Here is an 18,812-nt window from a genome sequence, read left to right as displayed (position 1 = left end):
TCAGGAGGGTCGTATAGCCGCGGCGGGAGCACACGTGCCGGCCCGGAGTGTGTTTGCCCGCTCAAACGTGAGAGCACACGAGGCGGTGTGTACATTCAGCTGACTGCCTGGTATCCTGGGAAGACCCGTCACACAGGCCGGGTTTCCAGCACATCACACACACACACAAACACACACGGTGCTTTCCACCGCATTAGAGGAGGCAAACAGAGGAGTTGTGCGGTCTTGTGTGGGTGAGGAACAGACGTTCATGTACGAGGTTCTCTCTGTGACCTGACGCTGCTCTCTGTTCTCACTGAGGCTCAAAGTTTAACTAAATCTTTTAACTTCCTGTGAACAAAAACTTCATGTTACAAACTTTGTAAAATGATGACAAATGTAACGTTTCTGTCACAAATAATCTTGAGATTAACTCAAACTTAACGTTAAGTTAAATCAAAGCATCTCAAACAGTTTGATTAAAGGTGTAAAGTGACTAAAGGAGATTTTGGAGCGTGATTATGTGCTATAATAAAGTCAGAGAGCATGTTTCGTGTTGTTAGATGTTTAATGTGAATAAAATATATTAAAACTTGAGAGCACAGAGACGTCTTGTTTTACTTCCTGTTATTGTTGTGAACCTGACATCTCTCGACGGTGATATCTTCAAATTTGACTGCAAGATGAACTAATTAAACTTTTGTTGAAAGGTCAAAGGTCAATGTGACTGTGACCTCATGTCCGTCCCGTTCTTGTGAACGTGCCATCTCAGCAACTCTTGCAGGAAATGTTTTGTATTTTCTTAATCGTCCGATGGAACGATGCCATCCCTCCAGGATTAGACAATCGCTCGCTCTCGCAGAGCTGTTCCTTCCTCTGTTATGAGACGACTTTTAGGGTCGAGTGTTCTTTGAAACATTTTTAATATACAAATATTTCCTCCGTCGTTGCCACAGCTACATTTTAGTTCTGTAAGAAACACTGATGGATGTAAAGTGAAACTTGATAGGTTGGCCGGTGACGAGGTGATCAGGGTCATTGTAATGCCTTTATAGGACAGCTGATGATGGAAGCGTGTGTTAATGCGACACGCTCTACCAGGTGAGTCACCTGTGCGTCCACGGTAAGATGTTCCTTTAACAGAGTAATTCTGCTTTTATTTGAGTTTAGGGTTTCAGTACTTCCACCTTTCTCTGAAACATCTGGTTTCCAGGTCCGCCGACAAATGTCTTTGTTTTTCTGACATGTTATTACGAGTGTCGGGGTGTTCACAGCAGTGGATGGGTGCTCCTGGCCTGGACACAGTCCATCCAGTATCTCCATCCCTCAAAGGTTGTAGGTCGCTCTGCCATGTTGTCCTATCCCTGTTTGGACTCGAGCCAAGTCGTGACGTGAGGTCGAGCGTGCAGCGCACTGTGGGAGACATGCGCATGAAAGGCACAAGAACTTCTGCAGCACAAGTAACGAGTAACGACATGATTGATCAGTAACGGTGATGTGATAACTGAATTTAAAACAGCAATGTGTTACAGACAAAAGTAACAGTAAACCCAGCGCTGGTACGTGAGATAATTCTGCTTTAAAATGCACAACAGATTTTAGTACGGGTGTTCTTGTTTCCGTTTGTAGCACAAGTAGTATTGACCAATCACGTATCAGCAGGCTTTGGTTGTATGCAGGAAAAACAGTCCGTGTGGAGAGCGAAGGAGGCGGAACACGATCCACCGTAACGACATCCCGTCTCCGAACCGCGGCCTTCTCTCTATAAACGGACATCTGATTATCAGTTCAGCTAACAATCTGCTCGTAGGCGTCGTAACTCAACTTCAACTCCGTTCTCACTTCTTAAGTTGCCAGTCGGACAAGTTGTAAAAGGAAGTCTTGGCCGGAAGTCGTTAGTCGCTAACCGCTGGCTACACCGGAAGCCCCAAAGGATGTATCGCCGTCAGACAATAGCCGATAAGTCCAAAGATTGCATGTGAGAAGACGGACACAAACTGCACACACAGATTTGAGTTTAAACATTTCACACGTGCAGAGGTTTGATCAGGAGGCCCGTCTGTGCGATCGCAACCTGTCAGGGGATTTTCGGGACACGTGCGACCAACTAACCGATCCGTCAGAGCCGAGGCATCCGAGACAGGAGGCCGTTGGTTCAGATGAAAAGAGTGAGGGTGGGGGGGATTGACTCAGCAAATGTCCTCATGCTAGAGGGATTAACACAGAACAGAGGACGGAAAGCACCTCTGACATTTCATTTATCCTGCTGGGACTATATTTCACAGCGGAGGGACACAAACCTTTCCCTCTAAGTTTAGGAACCAGGAGAGGAAGATTTATCTCCTCCTCTCGAGTCGGAAGGCCGCACATAACTCGAGGATGTAAACTTTCAAATCCAGGGAGGAGAAAACACAAAAAAGCCGCAGTGATGAGGCTGTGAGCCGACAGCGGTGAATTATTTATTCTCATGTTGGAGGATTATCAGCAAACTGAGGAGGAGGAGGAGGAGGAGGAGGAGCACTCTGACAGTTATTAGAAGACCGGGGAGTCTTATTGTGGAGGGTCGGGGGAGAGAACGTCTTGTTTTATCCCTTTTTTTCCGATTGAATAGATGTAGCGAGAGGTGTGACGACTGTTAGCAGGTCGCAGCAGCGTGTTGGCTTCTTAGAGGCGCGTCCATCATTTGAAATAAAAAACAATAACATTAAATTAAAAGTTTCTGCAAAGTGGAGTCGCGAAGCAATATTTTTTTTAACAAGAGATTGCAAAAAGGCTCATAAATAGTTAAATTCAACAAAATAAAACACAATAAGAAGCCTCCTCGTGCATCAGGGTTCACATCAGTCCTGCAGTCCAGAATTTTAACGTCTCGTTGTTGAAAAGTGAAGCCGAAACCTCCCGGGAGCGTTCGCTGCCGTCTCGCTCATCTGTATCCAGAGTGTGTGCAGGAGAGATCGGCTGGTGGAGCCGCAGTATCGACATCCCGCCCCTTCCTCTACCCGACACACACCTTTACCTTGTGTCCTTGCCGTGTTGGAGCCCTCAGGTGTCCTTGGCGTGTTGGAGCCCTCAGGTGGGCTCAGTCTGCAGCAGAGCAGCTTCTTGTGTCGGTCTGAAGCAGATATTCACGCTGATGGAAAGTTCAATGACTGTAGTGTTAGTGTTCGTCACGTCTCCTCTCGCTGTTCCTCCTCTACTCTGCTACTCGGGAACAGAACGCTGCAGGAGCCCCATTTGTCAACAGAGCTGTCAATCATGAGGCCACACCCCCTTTTTATAGCATCAAATAACTAATTAAAAGTAAACCTGTCAGAAAAATGAACACTTGGACATAAATCAACATGATAAGAACTAACTATAATGACAGAAACCATGTTTGAGAAAAATGTATTTGACGTGTATTTTGGTTTTATAGTTTGACTCATGTCCCATCTGTTAACATGGAGGAGGCGGGCTTTATGAGCTGTACTGCAGCCAGTCAGCAGGGGGCGACAGAGAGGGTTTGGCTTCACTTTTAGGGAGCTGTCATGTCGGCCATCTTTTTATTCAGGCTATGATTGACACTGGCAGTCTAATAAAAGATCCTTATTATGTGTATTATATTATAATAATAATAATTATATTACTTTTTTTCCCCTGTGGGTCATTTTGTTGTCGTGACACCTGTAAGGAGCTATGATGGTATAACCACAACATTAATGTTCACCTGTAATATCCCCGTGCAGACAGACAGGTCCTCAGTGACCGTCTCTCTGTTTCCATAATACAAAATGAATGAATGCCTGAATGAACTGTCAGATCAGCTGCAAATAAAAAGCTATGCATCGCGTGCAGTCAGTCATCCAGTCATCCAGCGTTTGGATATGTAGGCCGCTGCAGCGAGCACGCAGGGACCGCCGGCTCAAGCTGCAGACACGGGGGAGGAGGGGAGGAGGAGGGTGTGTGTGGAGAGGTATAGAGAGAGAGAGAGAGAGAGGTTGAGGGGAGGGTATAGGAAGATGAAGAGAGGGGTGGAGAGGCGAGGTGAAGAGAGGAGAGTGTCCTCAGAACGACCCACAGCAGCACCAGACAGCTCGGCCTCTCTCTCTCTCTCTCTCTCTCTCTCTCTCTCTCTCTCTCTCTCTGTGTGTGCTCGCTCGCTCTTTGCTGCGTAATCATCTGAAAAAAAGGGGAAAAGAGAAAAGCATGTCCGGGACGTCTGCACTCTTAAAAAATCCTCCTGCAAAGGTTGAAAAAGGAGTTTCATCAATCAAGTCAAACAAAGTCCAACATCAGATTTTTAAGGGTGTTATGACTTTGAACGTTTTTATACGCCGGCTGACAGGAAGTATGACGCGTCAGTGTCGAGAGCGATCGCTCTTAAAAAATGCACATCAGAGAAAAATCCGCCTCTGACTGTTTTTTAACCAGCCTGAGTATGTTTGGCTGCACGGACACAATATTTACTCCTCTGTTGTTTTTGTTCCCAGAAATGTGGCATTAAAGCACAGGTTAAAGGTTCTCCAGGAAGAATTTAGTGAAGCGGTTCTGTGTTGGACCGTTACAGGGTCCCATGAATGCAGCGGTGGATGAACTGCACAAATGTATTAAATGATTAACTTAAAATTTTACTGGTATTTCCCCTTTTTGCCACTTTAAACCTGAACTTCAGAGTATGTTTTTTCCTTCTGTGCCCAGACTGAAAGTAAAGTGGATTTTAAGCGCTTCTACAGCGCTATAAACCCCAAATGAACAGATTTTATTGAAATAAACGTGTCCAAAGGATGCTGAATTATCACCGTTATGATGCAGATTTGTAAAAAGTCTGAATTCAAGCTTTGTCAGGTTGGTCTGCAAGAGGAGAAGCAAACAACGTTTAAAATGCTTGTTTTTTGAATGGGGTTTGGTTTGCAGATCTCTGATGCAACTTCAGGATGTCAGAAGATTCTCAAGCTAATACTTTCAGGACACGGCATCACTTCAGTTTCTCACTTGAGTCGAAAGACAAAATTAATCTCATGTGATTCACGTTACTTTTGTGTACCTGTATTTTCACATCGACTTGGTGTTTAATTGCAACAATTGAGCAGAAAGTAGCTTCACTTTGGGATGAAACACACTGCATAAATAAGTAACAATGATCCCAACACATCAGTGCATCAATAATTATAATCAATGTATACAACATGCATTATTCTGCATAACTATTAGTGTTAGTTTTCATCCATCCGAGTGTTTCTACACTGCTGTTCTGCTTCTTTTACTTGACTGTAAACTCATGGCAGCAGTGTTTACATGCACCAGGGTTTACGGTAAAACCTTAAAACATTCAATAAACAACCCTTTTTTTTAAGAACATGTTGGTGTGTGTGTTTGTGTGTGTGTGTGTTTGTGTGTGTGAAGCATTAAACAGGAGATTTAGTCTCATCGAGCTGCCATATAGACTCAAACACACGTGAGCAGAGTGTGTGTGAGAGGAAGTAGGTCAGTAGTGAAAGGGTTCTCTGCTGTCCTCACACGGCCTCTGCTCGGCCGTCACACCACTCGTGTCGACTCTCATTTTCTCCTCCTCCGCCTCCTCCTCCTCCTCCTCCTCTTCATCTCTTTCTCTCTGATTAGGAGGGGAGCAGGTCCCACCCCTGCTTCAGACGGGTCTTGTGCAGGTTAACTCTTCACTCGCCGCCTCTCTTCCTTCATTTTATCCTCAAAACAGTCAACTTTTCTCTCCCCTGAGGCCGGCGGTTTGCTCGTGTTTCCACAGAGGCTGCTGCCAGACCATTTGCGGCGTGTAACTGGTGTTTTTGAGGGAGACCCGACGCCACAAAATGAGGCAGAGCTCGGCGCTTTAAAGGACATAAATCAACCTTTTCCCCCTGATGTTTTATCCACAAACAGATGCACAAAAAAAGAGGAACAGGGGGGAAAACTCAGCGGGTTTCCAGCCAGTGAACTTCCAGGAAAGCTGGATAATGCCCAGATCTGTGAACAAATGGTGTATTACCTAACCCCGGCCAGCTTTACATGATTTACAGTAGAATTAGGAGAGGCGGGAGTGTGAGCTCACACTGCCACCTGCTGGAGAAAGAACACATAACATTTTAAACCCCTTATTTCAACACAGACGTGCCAAAACGCCCCAACATGGCTCCCGAAATGTCTGAAAGCGTCACCGAAAAATTCACCCTCAAATTAAGACTCAGTTTGATTAAAACACCAAAATAAAGGCACCAAAATGAGAAGCTGAGTGTGTTTAATCGGCCGGGAAAAAGGTGCAGAGTGCTTTTCAAAGGCAGCGGTGTTAATCTGGAGGAGAACAGTGTGTTCCCTGGACTGGTTAGACTGGTTTCTATGGTGCTGCTGGTTTCAATGGCATTTCACCAGGCGCAGTTGGCGAAGGCTCTGAATACCTTGAATGATTGAGGCGGGTCACAGAGGACGAAGAAATACCGGCTCAGTGTGGGAACGAAGCTGCTGCGGACGTTTGCAGAGCAACAAACTGAAGGTGTTTGAACAGGACGAAGATGTTTCTGTAAAAAGGTCGTTAAAATGTTCAAAACGTGAAATATTTAAAGGTTGTGACGCAGCAGGAGAGAAAAATACAGCTTCTAATGTCACCGTTTATAAACAGGCTCCTGCACGGAGGTCAAAGGTCGACGTAATAACAGTTTATCACGCTTTAAAGCGAAATAACAGCAGCTGGATGATGCGCATTTCATATTTAAAATATAATCCTGTCGTAAAATGTGAGAAAATAGTGAATAAAAATTATTGGTATAATTTTAAATATGAGCTCAATAAAAAATAAAGTTAAATACACTAGTGCAAATAAACGTCCTGTATTAAAAATGTATTGTGTAAAAGTATTAACATGTGTCACACTGTTATATTATGTTTTGATTATAATATTACAGGTGTCGTTGTTGTGTTAAAAGTACTTTTATTATAACGCCAGAAAACAGTGAGGATGTGACTCTTTGCTTTAGTGGGAAACAACAGAGTGGAAACAGTCGGCTCGTAACTTCACCACGTCTCAGAGGACGTTTTGTTCTACCGTTATTTTTTTATAGAACTTAAACTATTTAATGTCAAACCCGGTGATGATCAGCAAATCATTACAATTAATTTGTGATAAAATAATGAAAAATGTTTTCTGATCTTTGACACTGAGAGAGCGATGCAACGAGGGCTGCACGTTACGGCCAAGACGATGATCACGGTTATTTATTATTTTTAATGTACTTTCATGTTTAAATAAATGTAACATAAAAGAAGCATTTTAGAAATACTGAACACCTTTAAGTTAACGTTCTGTGTGTTTAGATGTGTTTGCTGTTTCTTTTGTTTTAAATCAGAGAAATTAAAACAATTCATATAAAAACATGAAGATTTTTGGAAAATACAAAAACGTTTTTTCAAAGAGGATAAACTTTAAAATATTGAGAAATCTGCTCAAATTTTCTGCATTAAATATGTTTTTAAATATCAGAGAAAAAGTGAGAAATATCCAGACTTATTCAAATGTGATCTTCAGATAATATAAAGTCACCTAACAGTCAATGTTATAAAAACTAGGGATGCATGATATTATCGGCACGTTATCGTCATTTTTCGGCCGATATTTTTCGCCGATAAAACAACGCTTCGATCTTGCCCAGTGAATGTGTCCACGACAATAAGAGCAGGCATGATATCAACTCCACTGCAGGGGAGGCTGGACGATGAAAAAAACGTGCCTAATATATCGGTATCAAAATTGGAAAATATCGGCAGAAAATCCAATATCGTGCATCCCCACTAAAAATGATTTCATTAATTCTCATAAAACAAAGAAAAACTGCAAAACAGAATATTTGGTGTTTGTGTTGATCAATAACTAAATGATGAATGATACAGTTCAGACATTAACAGCCTTAAAATCTAAGTTAGAATAAATTCGTCAGGTTTCTATTGATGTTGCTCCAAATGTGAAAACACGATAATAAAGGTTATAAACAACAACAGCCTCTGAATCAAACCAGTTTTCACTTTTTATTTCTTTGCTTGCAGACAAAAAAGATCCATGAAAGTCCAGATATAATAAATAAATTAACTACTAAAAACTGTTGGCTGTTAAAGCAATTTAAAGACGGCAGAAAGGCAAAATTACAGAGCTCGTTAAAGGATCTGAACTCATCAAAAACCCAAATCAAAGACTCTGATTGGACGCCGCTCCGCCTGCTGATTGTTCTGTGATGTTTGCATATGCTAACAGAGTCCGACTATGCTCGGTGCACACAGGAAGAGAGCAGAAAAAAGCAAAATAAAAGCTTTTTTTTTTTTTTTTACCCCACGTATGAAAAGTTAAAAAGTTCCTGCAGGAACCAAGTGCTTGTGGTTTCTTGTCCCTAAAATATCGTCTGTAATTCTCATGAAAACCTGAAAGATATTGTTTACTAGTTCACCCGTATTTGAAGCAAATAAAAGCACTAATAACTATGTCTTCTTTTTTTTCTTCTTAAAGTGATTCACTTACTTTGGTGGCGAGGACAGAACAAAACGAGACGCCATCTTAAAGACATAATTATTCTGGTGTACTTGTATTTTCATGCATACAGTATTGAAAAAGAAACCTGTCGTAAAGTGTAAATGTCACAATCTTACCGAGTTTGTAGCTTAACTGACTGAGGTAAAGTTGCCTGTTTCCTGAAGAAGAGCACACATGCCTTTGTTTGCTTTTTTTTTGGACACAAACAGTATTTGGGTTCATCTCCTTTTCAAGTCGATCAACTCTGAGAAGTCGTTTAAAAAAGACCCAAAATAAGAATGTTTTCGTTCAATCTGTAACAAACTGAAGAATCACCTGCTTGTTAAAGGGAAAATCCACCTTCAAAAAACTCGTCATTTATTTTGTAAAAGTTCACGACTTGTGCATATTCTATTTTCACTTGACTTCCTACATTTCCCAGAATGCCTTTCAGCAACAATCAGAGACTCTTGATCTTGTTATGAAGACAGCTGGTGGTGATGTAACAGAGTTTTATTGGAGCGCTTTAAAAACTTTTAGTCGGGTTTGTCGGATGAAATCATCGTATTTAAAATTCTCCATAAAGAATTTGCTCCAGAAGGAATCACATCGTTTTATTTTGAAGGACTGACACCACAAACTGAACTGCATATCCTGTATAAAAAGATGGCCGACATGACAGCCTCCTAAAAGTGAAGCCAAACCCTCTCTATCGCCCCCTGCTGACTGGCTGCAGTATAGCTCATAAAGCCCGCCTCCTCCATGTTAACAGATGGGACATGAGTCAAACTATAAAATCAAAATACACGTCAAATACATTTTTCTCCAACATGGTTTCTGTCATTATAGTTAGTTCTTATCATGCTGATTCATGTCCAAGTGTTTCATTAGTTATTTGATGCTGTAAAAAGGGGGTGTGGCCTCATGATTGACAGCTCTGTGGACAAATGGGGCGCCTGCAGCGTTCTGTTCCCGAGTAGCAGAGTAGAGGAGGAGCGGCGAGAGGAGACGTAACTAACACTAACACTACAGTCATTGAACTTTCCATCAGCGTGAATATCTGCTTCAGACCGACACAAGAAGCTGTTCTGCTGCAGACTGAGCCCACCTGAGGGCTCCAACACGGCAAGGACACCTGAGGGCTCCAACACGCCAAGGACACCTGAGGGCTCCAACACGCCAAGGACACCTGAGGGCTCCGACACGCCAAGGACACAAGGTAAAGGTGTGTGTCGGGTAGAGGAAGGGGCGGGATGTCAATACTGCGGCTCCAACTATAAAAGGTACCATCAATAACTTTATTAAAGAATATTTAACATGATTACAGACTGTGAAACAATTCTAGTGTGGACCAGCATCTGCAGCACCTGATGCTCTGCTACATGAGCTGCAGACAGTGTGGAGAGGATGTAAACTATGGAGTCAGAGCGCCCTCTGCTGGACAAACTATGTAACGACACCATTTCTGAGTCAGCTCCAGCATTGTTTTCTGTTTTATACGTTATGTTGGCAAAAATCAGAAAACACAAACACAAACATATCTGTGATATTGACCTAAATGCAGAAGTTGTTAAATGAGGAGTTTTAAGGTGGATTTTTCCTTCACCTGTTTGGTGTGTTTGGAGGTAAATTCACAAACTGATGTCGTTGAAACTGAATGGACCCAAACACCTGCTAACATGGAAATTATCACCATCTTCAAAGTAACTCATAATAGCATAATAACAACAGTATAATGGATTCAGTCCCCATTATGTTATATGTCACTCAGACTTTAACAAATGAAAAAAATACAAAAAGGTTAAAATGTCGACGTGGAATTCAATCCAGCTCTGATTCTTTTTTAAACAAAATCTTATAAACAGAATGGCACTAATTTGAGCTTTCTATTCACAAGAAAACAACAGGAGGGTTTTAAAAACCTCTCGTCAGAACAGCAAAGTGTTTCGTCGATGGGTTCGGGGGGGAGGACGCTCCCTGGAGAAAAGCTCAGATGGTCCTTTATTCTGAAAAATGTGAAATCCACGCGAGGTCTCACCTCTAAGAAATGATTTGGATTTTTTTTTCTTTATACAAAGTTTACCTTAAAACTTCTTTTTTAAGAAAGGCCAAAATAAAAGCCCTGTCATTCCCACCAAAATAAAAGCCTTGTTTGTGCAGGAGCAGAGCTGGAACTTACTCTGGCGGTGTCGCGTTGGGTGGGAGGCGTCGTCCTGCACAGTTGGTCCCCACAGTTCATGAAGCTTCTTGTCCGTTAGGCAGCTCAGTGCTTCTCAGCTGCTTCAGGACCCAAAGTTCATCTCGAAGGCACAAACATGTCGTTTAAGAAACACGTCATCATCCGTCTTGAGCGGTGACCCCGTCTGAGCGTCCTGCGGCCATCTTTGGGTCCCGAGCCACCAGCTGAGAAACACTGATATCGTCCTCCATGTTGTCTCGACGGTGGGGGGAGACGTCCACGCTGCGGAGGAGAAGACAAAGTGAGTGTTTGTAAAATGTCCTTTCAAAAAATACTTGAATGATGAACAGCTTCTTTATTACACAGGTGTGCCTTCAGATTTTCACAATAAAACAGCTCCTCCTGAACAGCCGAGAAACACTGTAAATGATGCTCACTAACACGGATTTCAACATCTGTCAATAAAGTTTGACAGAAAAAAGACCATTGTGAGCATAAAACGTCTTATTTATATTTTACCTTTTGAAAACTGGCAGCGAAACAAAGCTGTTTATATTTTAATCAGTATAAATAAAGTTTTCTTTTATCATTTATGTTCATTTTACGTTTGTGTGCTTGCCTTGTTTGCTAAATCTAAATAAAGCAAATCCAAACGTTAATAAACAGGAAGTACAGATGTTTCGGTAACAGCTGGATACTAACCCCCCTACAAACAAGCTAACGTTAGCTGCGGCTAGTCCTGCAGCTGCTAGGACCTGCTGTGTCTGCTGAAGCTCAGGCTGCACAATTAATTGAACATTAATCACGATTTTGTCCCACGATTAAATTAACATGACTGACGGTGATGTTGACGTTTAAATGCTCCGCCCGTAGAAAACTGTGCTGCGTATCAAATCAAGCGCTCCCTTGGAGGTGTTTCAGGTTTAAGTGACGTGAAGAAGAAACAATGATCAGTAGAGAGGTCATGAAACCTGCGTCTGCGCCGCAAAGCAACACGACTAACTTGTTGAAGCAGCTGAAAGAACAAAGTGCAGCATGATGAGTGTGTGAAGGCCGAGAGGAAGAACGAGCTGCTGCCCGTCCTCCAGCGTCACGTCAGACATCCAGAACAGAGACGCTGCACAGAGACACCCTATCCACCCAGCTCCCAAAGACACACTGACATTACCCATGATGCATCACATTCAGGTAAACAACCTGATTTTTGTTTTGGAGCAGGGAAGAATAATTATTTCCAGTGAATTGAGTCTCTTTAATTCGGGTATCAGATTAACGCACTGACTCGTTGATACCTGATCCAACACGTTTGGCTGCATTTGAGCCGTTTTCAGATACAGGAAGTGCAGAAGACGCTCACCTGTCTGCTCATGTCTGCTCCTGTGCCTCGGGCTGTGATTGGCTGACACCTTCAGATTCCTCCTGGATCGTTTCCTCGTCCTCCAACTCTTCCTCCTCCTCCTCCTCCTCCTCCTCCTCAGCCATCTCCTCCTCCTCCTCCTCTTCGTCCTCCTCGTTGCAGTCATCATCAGTGGCCTCCTCTCCTTGTTCTTTCACCTCCATCTCTCCTTCGCTGTCTGCGTGCTCTTCTGCTGCCGCGACCGTCGCCTCCTCCTCCTCTTCGTCCTCGTCCTCCTCGTCCCCTTCCTCCCCATCCTCTCCCTCCACCTCCTCGTCGCTGAAGGGCTCCTTCCCCTCCTCCACCCTCTTGGCCGCCTCCGAGAACCAGTCCCTCACCTGCTCGTAGCTCATGCTGGACTTTGTGACCAGGTCGTCCAGGTCTCTCTCACTCAGGGCTCGGTGTTTGAGGTAGTACTCCTTCAGGAACGTCTTCCCGGACTTCACCTGCAGGGGGAGCCGTCACAAACAGGACAACAGTGTCAGTGTAAGGGTAACTCTGAGCTGCTGCAGGACTGTCTTAGTTTAAGCTGTATGTGCCTAACACACTGTAGACGGAGTGTATGCTGCACACACAGACCTTGATTGCGCTGGCGCCCCCCTGTGGGGAGCGTTTGCATGGATACGGCCGGCGTGTCCTCCTGGACCAACCACGGAAACGCTTCCTGGACTTCTTCTGGATCTTAGCTCCACCGTTCAGCGCCTCGTCCACCTTCAAACAGACATTCATTCATTTATTTATAGTCCAAGTCAAAGTGCATAAATGTACAAATATTAGTGGTTCTAAAATTCTGCATTCAGAAGAATGCGTACCTTCCCGCTCTGGTAGAGGTAGTACCACTTCAGGTTGCTGTTCTTGCAGGCGTAGCGCGTGTCTCCAAACCAGTTGACGATGTACGTCCTCGGCAGACCGCTCTCCTCCGCCATCTGGTCGTACTCCTCCGACGTGGGCCACTGTGTGCGGACGAAGGCCTTCTTCAGGATGTGCAGCTGCTCCGGCGTCTTCTTCATCGTCTTCCTTCCCACAGACGAAGAGGTCTGCCGCTCCAAAGCCGAGGACGAAGAAACAGCAGCCGGTTTCACCTTCTCGCCGTCCCCCTCGCCGTCCTCCTCCTTTAACAGCGCTCCGAAAGGCATTTTCCGCCTCTCGGTGAACCAGGCGTCCACCTCTCGCCGGGTCAGCTTCGTCTGCGCTCGCAGGCGGCTCAGCTCCTCGTCCGAGGGCGTGTCTGATTTCTGGAAGCTGGCCTCCAGGATGAGCAGCTGCTCCGGAGTCTTTTCCTTAAACCTCTGAGGCGTGAAGTCGGGGAAAGCGTGACGGAATTTGACCCGCGGGTCGCTGGAGGAGCCCGATGACCCCGGGGCGTTGGCAGAAGTCGGGGAGCAGTCGCTGGCGTCGTCGCTGGAGTCGATGACGATGGTGGTGGTGTTGGTGGTGTCGCTGCTGATGCTGTCGTTCAGGCTGCCGCTGTTGTTCCGTCCTCCTCTGCCTCCTCCTGCAGAGGGCGCTGCAGCTCTGCCAGGTGAGGTCTCACTCAGCAGGACTCCGTGGTGATCCTTGGAGTTCCTCTGGTTGTAGCGCGTGTCGCTGAACCACTTCTTTATCGCTCGTTTGGACAGTTTGGTGACCTGCATGAGTCGTGATATCTCCGCCTCTGTGGCGAACTGCCTCCTGCCGTAGCTCGCCTTCAGCTCCGCCAGCTGCTCCTTGGACTTCTTCGGTTTGGTCGCTGTTGAATCCAAACTGAGCGCCGTGCTCGCAGACGAGGCCGACAGCTCAGTCTTTGATTCTGACGTTGACGGTTCGGCGGCTTTTGGCTGATTGCCGGGGACGCCTGCGACTGTCAGCGTGATGGGAGAAGCGACCGGCAGGGTGCCGCCGTTACCGGCCACCTGAGTGAGGACGAGCCCCGGCTGGCCGACGATCTGGCAGGTCTGAAAGATGGACTGAAGGCCGTTTGTGGCTGCGGCGAGGTTGGCGGGGATGACGGTGATGGTCTGAGGGACGGTCTGCACCGTGCCGTTAAACTTCTTCCTCCTCGCCTCCTCCACCTGCAGAGAGAGTTTACTGATGCATTCATTTCATCTGAACTGTGAAGCAGACAAGTACAGAACATGATGGTGTTCGGTCTGTGGCTGGTTATCTCTGGAAACAGGTGCAGAACCTGTGTTGGGATAAACACTATAAAATGAGATGAACTGATGGAGTATCAAACACCAGATGAAATTATGAGCAGCTAAATGTGTTTAACAAGTAAAGCCAATCAGAAGCTCGTTATCAAAGAGATCATTTCATTACAGCCAGCAGAGCGATGTTCGTCTGCCGGCTTCAGAGGGATTCTTTCAAAGTGTGAAGAGATGAAACGAGAGTTATGTTGTTATCTGACTCTCGTGGTGTTAAAGGGTCTCTGATTAAACACAGTCGACTGGACGATCCAACAAACGTTTTACAGAATTCACTTCATATCTGCTGCCAACATGACTCAACTACACACTGAGGGAACTCGTCTTTCAGGGTTTCTTTTACTGCTTTTATTCTTATCCTCGTCGCATGAAGCCGTCTCAGAATAAAACGTGACAAATAAGTTTTAATCAAATTAAGTAGCAGCACCTCTTTGATCAGCTGTGTGCCACCTGAGGGACAGTGTAAAGTGTAAACAAGGTGTGGACATGTCGTGTTGTGGAGCACCGACCTCCTCCGGCGTCCAGCTGACTCCGTGTTTCAGCCTCTGAGCAGAAAACCAGACTTTGATCTGCTCCTCGCTGAACTTCGTCTGAGACGACAGACCCATGATCTCCGACACCGACGGGTACGGAAACCTGCGACAGGAAATCAGAGTGTAACCGTGAGTGATCGACAACCTGAGCTGTCAGAAAAACTTGATGTGAATCCATCACAAGGACACGTTTCAATTTAAAAAAACACAAAAGATGTTTAGGCCCCGCCCCTGCAGGTGCTGTCACCTGTTGTATGCGCTGACCAGCAGGACGTTGTTGTCCATGGTCGTGTTGTAGGTGGGGATGCTGCTGATTGGGATGAGGAGCTGCGTCTGCGTCTGGGTGCAGTTCTGCTGGTTCTGCAGAGCCGACAGAACCTGAGCCAGCGTCCCGGGAGGCAGCACGGCGCCGCCCGACCCGCCTTTAATGTGCAGCACGTTGGGGCTGTTGACCACGATGCTCTGCGGGACGGCCTGCACCTGCAGCGGCGTGGAGACAGAGATGAGGCGGGGGGTAGCGATGGGGGTCACGGGTGCAGGAGACAGCGTGGGCGGCTCCTTGTTCTCGTCGTCCTCGTCATCGTCGCTCTCCACTTTGATGACGTCGTCGACGGCCATCTTGTGCGCGGCGGTGAACTTCTTGGGCTCCATCCGGCTCTTGATCCTCATGATGGGCGTCTTGCTGAGGGCGATGCCTTTGCGGGACGTCTCCTCCCCCTCGTCGTCTTCCACTTTGACGAAGCTGCCGTCGAAGGTGAGGTCGTTGACCGTCTGCTGGAAGACGGTCTCGTTGTTTCGCTTCACCATCGTCCTCGTGAAGTTGTCCTCGCCGGGGTGGAGCCGAGCATTGTGGGCCAGCAGCGTGTCATAGCTAGAAGAGAAGAGATGTAGGAATGTAGTTACAAATAAGTACTGAAAGAGTTCAACAAATACACACACAGAAAGTACAGCAGCACGTGTGTGGTACCTCTTGGTGTGGTAGTCACACTCCATGCAGACGTAGGAGGTGTTGGTGACGACATCGGGATGCTCCGTGTCCACATGCATGGTGAACAGGTTGAGCTCTGACGTCTGGAAGCTGCAGTATTTGCACTCGTAGCCTCCCTCCGCCATGTTGGAGTCCAGGTAGGGGTCCGGCACCGATCTGAGGTCTGCGTCCTCGCCGCGCTCCTCCGACAGACCGGAGACCTCAGAGGAGACGGTCGCCACGCCGTTACTGTCCTCTGGTTCCACTTCCTCCGTCACGTCCTCCATCTCCTGATCCGAGTCGACGGCTTCTCGAGGAGGAACCATGCAGGGGGTGGTGGACTTCCTCCTGCTCGCCATCGTGACGTCCGCTGAGCGCTGTCTAGCCGAGTATTAAACACGTTCTCAGTTCAATTTGTCCTGTCGTGGCTCCATAAAGAAGGATGTCCTCAGTCAAAACGTTTCCTGTTATCCTCAAACCCTGAAGACAAGAAAGCAACATGTAAACTTCAGTTTCAGGAAGTTCAATGTTCAGATCAGTCGGGTCTTACTCTGAAGAAATAACAACTTGACGCCCCTGGAAGTAGGAGACAGGAAATTAAGAGATTTTTGAGGTCACACTAATGTCTTTATAAGCTTTAAAAACATAAATATATAATGTTTTTTTATTGCGGTATCTATCAGCATGTTCTATCATCTATCAGCACAAGTTCTCCGATATGCACCATCATGCAAACTCTTAATAAGAAATAAAATGCTGAAAACAATGCTCGAGTTCATTTAGGAATGGGGTCATAAGATAGCTCGTCCAGCAGAGGGCGCTCTGACTCCATAGTTTACAATCAGCTCGGCACTGTCTGCTACGGAAGCCCTAAGTGGACATGCATCCATACGTTTTATTTACTCTGTTTTCCTGTGATAACGAGTCATTTCAGTTGTTTTCTGGAGAACTCGACGTATTTATCTCGAGACAACAGAACAACAGGCTGCTCACTGTGACGTTACAGAGCAGGACATGCTGCCATCGGCCACTCTAATGAGGTCAGTTAAGTTTCTATTGGGCTTTTTACACTGCCAGTTTAAGGCGGGATTATTGCGCCTCTGTTACGTTCCGTCTTCTATGTAAAACGCACAGAGGCGTGATGGTGGGGTGAAGTCGTTCTGCCTCTGAGCCGGCAAAACAGCATCTGTGTAAACAGCAGAGCCGGCAGGATGAAGCAGCGCTGTGTGTGTGTGTGTGTGTGTGTGTTTGAAGCATGCGCTGTTTGTTTACACCTTGCACACGTTTTGCTTCCCCAACGCGTTGCGTGGTCCAGTGTAGAATGACAAAGGTGACATGAGCACGGAGCTTCGTTACGGCGCTGAGGCAGAACCGCGTTGTAAAAAAGGCTTATGTTTGTTTTGCAACTCTGCGGATGTGAGTTAAGATCATCTGACGTTACATTGGTGCAGCGTTGTTTCTCGAGATCTCAAGAAAAGAAATCACTCTTTATCATGGGAAAACTGAGAAAATAAAATGTATGCATGTCTGCTTCGGGCTTCCGTAGTCTGCAGCACCTGTGGCAGAGAAACACAGCTGAGCAGAGGCTGGTCCGCAGAAGAATCAGTAGACAATTTATAATATTATGTCATTAAGTAGCCTTCATAGTGTCTTTACATGGATGTATCCCTCTGCAGAATTACCTTTGCAGCTCAACATTCACTGTACGAGCCGCCATAACGGGAATCTGTGATAATGAAAACATTAATAAGGGAAGCACTCATTTGATAACTGATATTGGATATTGTTCAATACTTACACAAATAGCTGGGATGGAGCATTGTGACAATGGGGATGACCAGGGCCAAGTTATTACAGTTAACTCTTTAGGTCTTCTTTTTCTCTGGTAGTGAGTATAGTGGCTCTATTTCTGTGTCCATGCTGCTCATGTATCCATCCTATTTTTGGCTCGATTATCTCATTAATACCATGCATCTGTTCTGTACCAGATCTTTTAACTGTGACAATTTAATTTCCAGCTGGTAACACACAATTGCTATCTTATGGTTTATATTAACATTCCTCTGGCTGGTCTTCTAATCGTGCTGGATCTTATCAGTCTTCAGTTTTATGCTTTATTAGGACTGTAAATTACAGGTGAGTAAGGTAGATGCAAATGAGGACACTAAAATCTTTACTTCTTTGAAGATCAATTGATAAGCTATTAGAGAAACAAAATAAAAGTGCTGATGCTGGCAGCCTCTGAGCAAACTGAATCAACTGATCCTCTGCTGTTTATTTCTACTCCTGCTATCAACCTCTGAGGCTGCAGCAGAAAAAGCACTTCCTGTACACAGAGAGAGAGAGAGAGAGAGAAAGAAAGAGAGAGAGAGAGAGAGAGAGAGAGAGAGAGAGAGAGAGAGATGTAACCCACAGGCAAGAGTCCAGGCACAATGTCCTGTGTCTCCCCAGCTAGCTTAGAAACAAACAGAGACATCACCTCAGCTAACGTTAGCTAGCTGGACGTTGTGTTTAACGGGTCAATTCTCCACAAGTGGCCGCAGACATGAGGCTGTTTGTAACCGTGCACACACACAGATTAGTCTGCTGTCAGCTGGGTGTGTGTTTACCTGGTTAATCAGCAGCCGTTCACCCGCATCCTGCAACAAATAGTTAGCTGGCTAGCGGCTGTAGCTTCGTAGCATCCCTGGTTTGGTGTGTTGATACGCAGTCTTCCGCCTTTTACCCAAATACACCGAGGATCCCATCTGCTTCTTCAGCCGGACACGGAGCGTCTTCAACGGCCGGGGACAAGCCAACTACCGCCCGCTAACTCCGGGTTTAGCTAGCACCGCTAAGATCTAGCATTGTTAACTCTGTGGCTTTGTTAATAAAGGGGACAGTTTAATAAAAAAGCCACCGATAGTTCACCGAGTCTGACGATGGCCATTTTTCATACCGCCGCTACAAGCGAGCAACGGCCGAGATACATATCCGGATGGAGCATTTCGAAATAAAAGCTTAAACGAAAGTATTCGCTGAATAAGCAGTATACAGATGAAAAACCACAAAAGAATATAACCGAAATGAAAAGAATATTTATGCAATAAATAT

At 45.6% G+C, this 18,812-nt stretch overlaps 1 protein-coding gene across 2 annotated transcripts; it reads right to left on the bottom strand.

Annotated features, from left to right (window-relative positions):
• Positions 1-7,984: 7,984 nt before the first annotated feature.
• On the bottom strand, positions 7,985-18,645 carry LOC138608481 (zinc fingers and homeoboxes protein 1-like). 2 transcript variants are annotated; one of them, XR_011309446.1, is made up of 9 exons: positions 18,329-18,645; positions 15,720-16,199; positions 15,000-15,623; positions 14,729-14,855; positions 12,849-14,087; positions 12,616-12,747; positions 11,998-12,482; positions 10,641-10,922; positions 7,985-9,735 (listed from the first exon to the last, which is right to left on the bottom strand). XR_011309446.1 is itself a non-coding variant. In XM_069681077.1 (8 exons), the coding sequence occupies exons 2-7, from the start codon at positions 16,076-16,078 to the stop codon at positions 12,006-12,008; spliced, it is 2,958 nt and encodes a 985-aa protein (XP_069537178.1). In that variant the 5' UTR covers positions 16,079-16,199; positions 18,329-18,645; the 3' UTR covers positions 7,985-10,922; positions 11,998-12,005. The 2 variants fall into 2 exon arrangements, 1 of the variants encoding a protein (XP_069537178.1); XM_069681077.1 differs by having other exon boundaries at positions 7,985-10,922.
• Between the last annotated feature and the right edge of the window lie 167 nt (positions 18,646-18,812).

The sequence above is a fragment of the Semicossyphus pulcher genome, unplaced genomic scaffold (genome assembly GCF_022749685.1).
Source record: "Semicossyphus pulcher isolate SPU_LCO1_2020_fin unplaced genomic scaffold, fSemPul1.0.p SCAF_5, whole genome shotgun sequence".
In the NCBI taxonomy this organism is placed as follows: Eukaryota; Metazoa; Chordata; class Actinopteri; order Labriformes; family Labridae; genus Semicossyphus; species Semicossyphus pulcher.
This window is presented reverse-complemented; position numbering and strand designations above follow the sequence as displayed.

Coding starts and splice junctions, on each gene's coding strand:
- LOC138608481 (XM_069681077.1), bottom strand. CDS start 16,078: ATGGCGAGCAGGAGGAAGTCCACCACCCCCTGCATGGTTCCTCCTCGA. Junction 14,856..14,999: donor CTGGTCAGCGCATACAACAG/GTGACAGCACCT, acceptor TTCCTGTCGCAG/GTTTCCGTACCCGTCGGTGT. Junction 14,088..14,728: donor TCAGCTGGACGCCGGAGGAG/GTCGGTGCTCCA, acceptor CTCTCTCTGCAG/GTGGAGGAGGCGAGGAGGAA.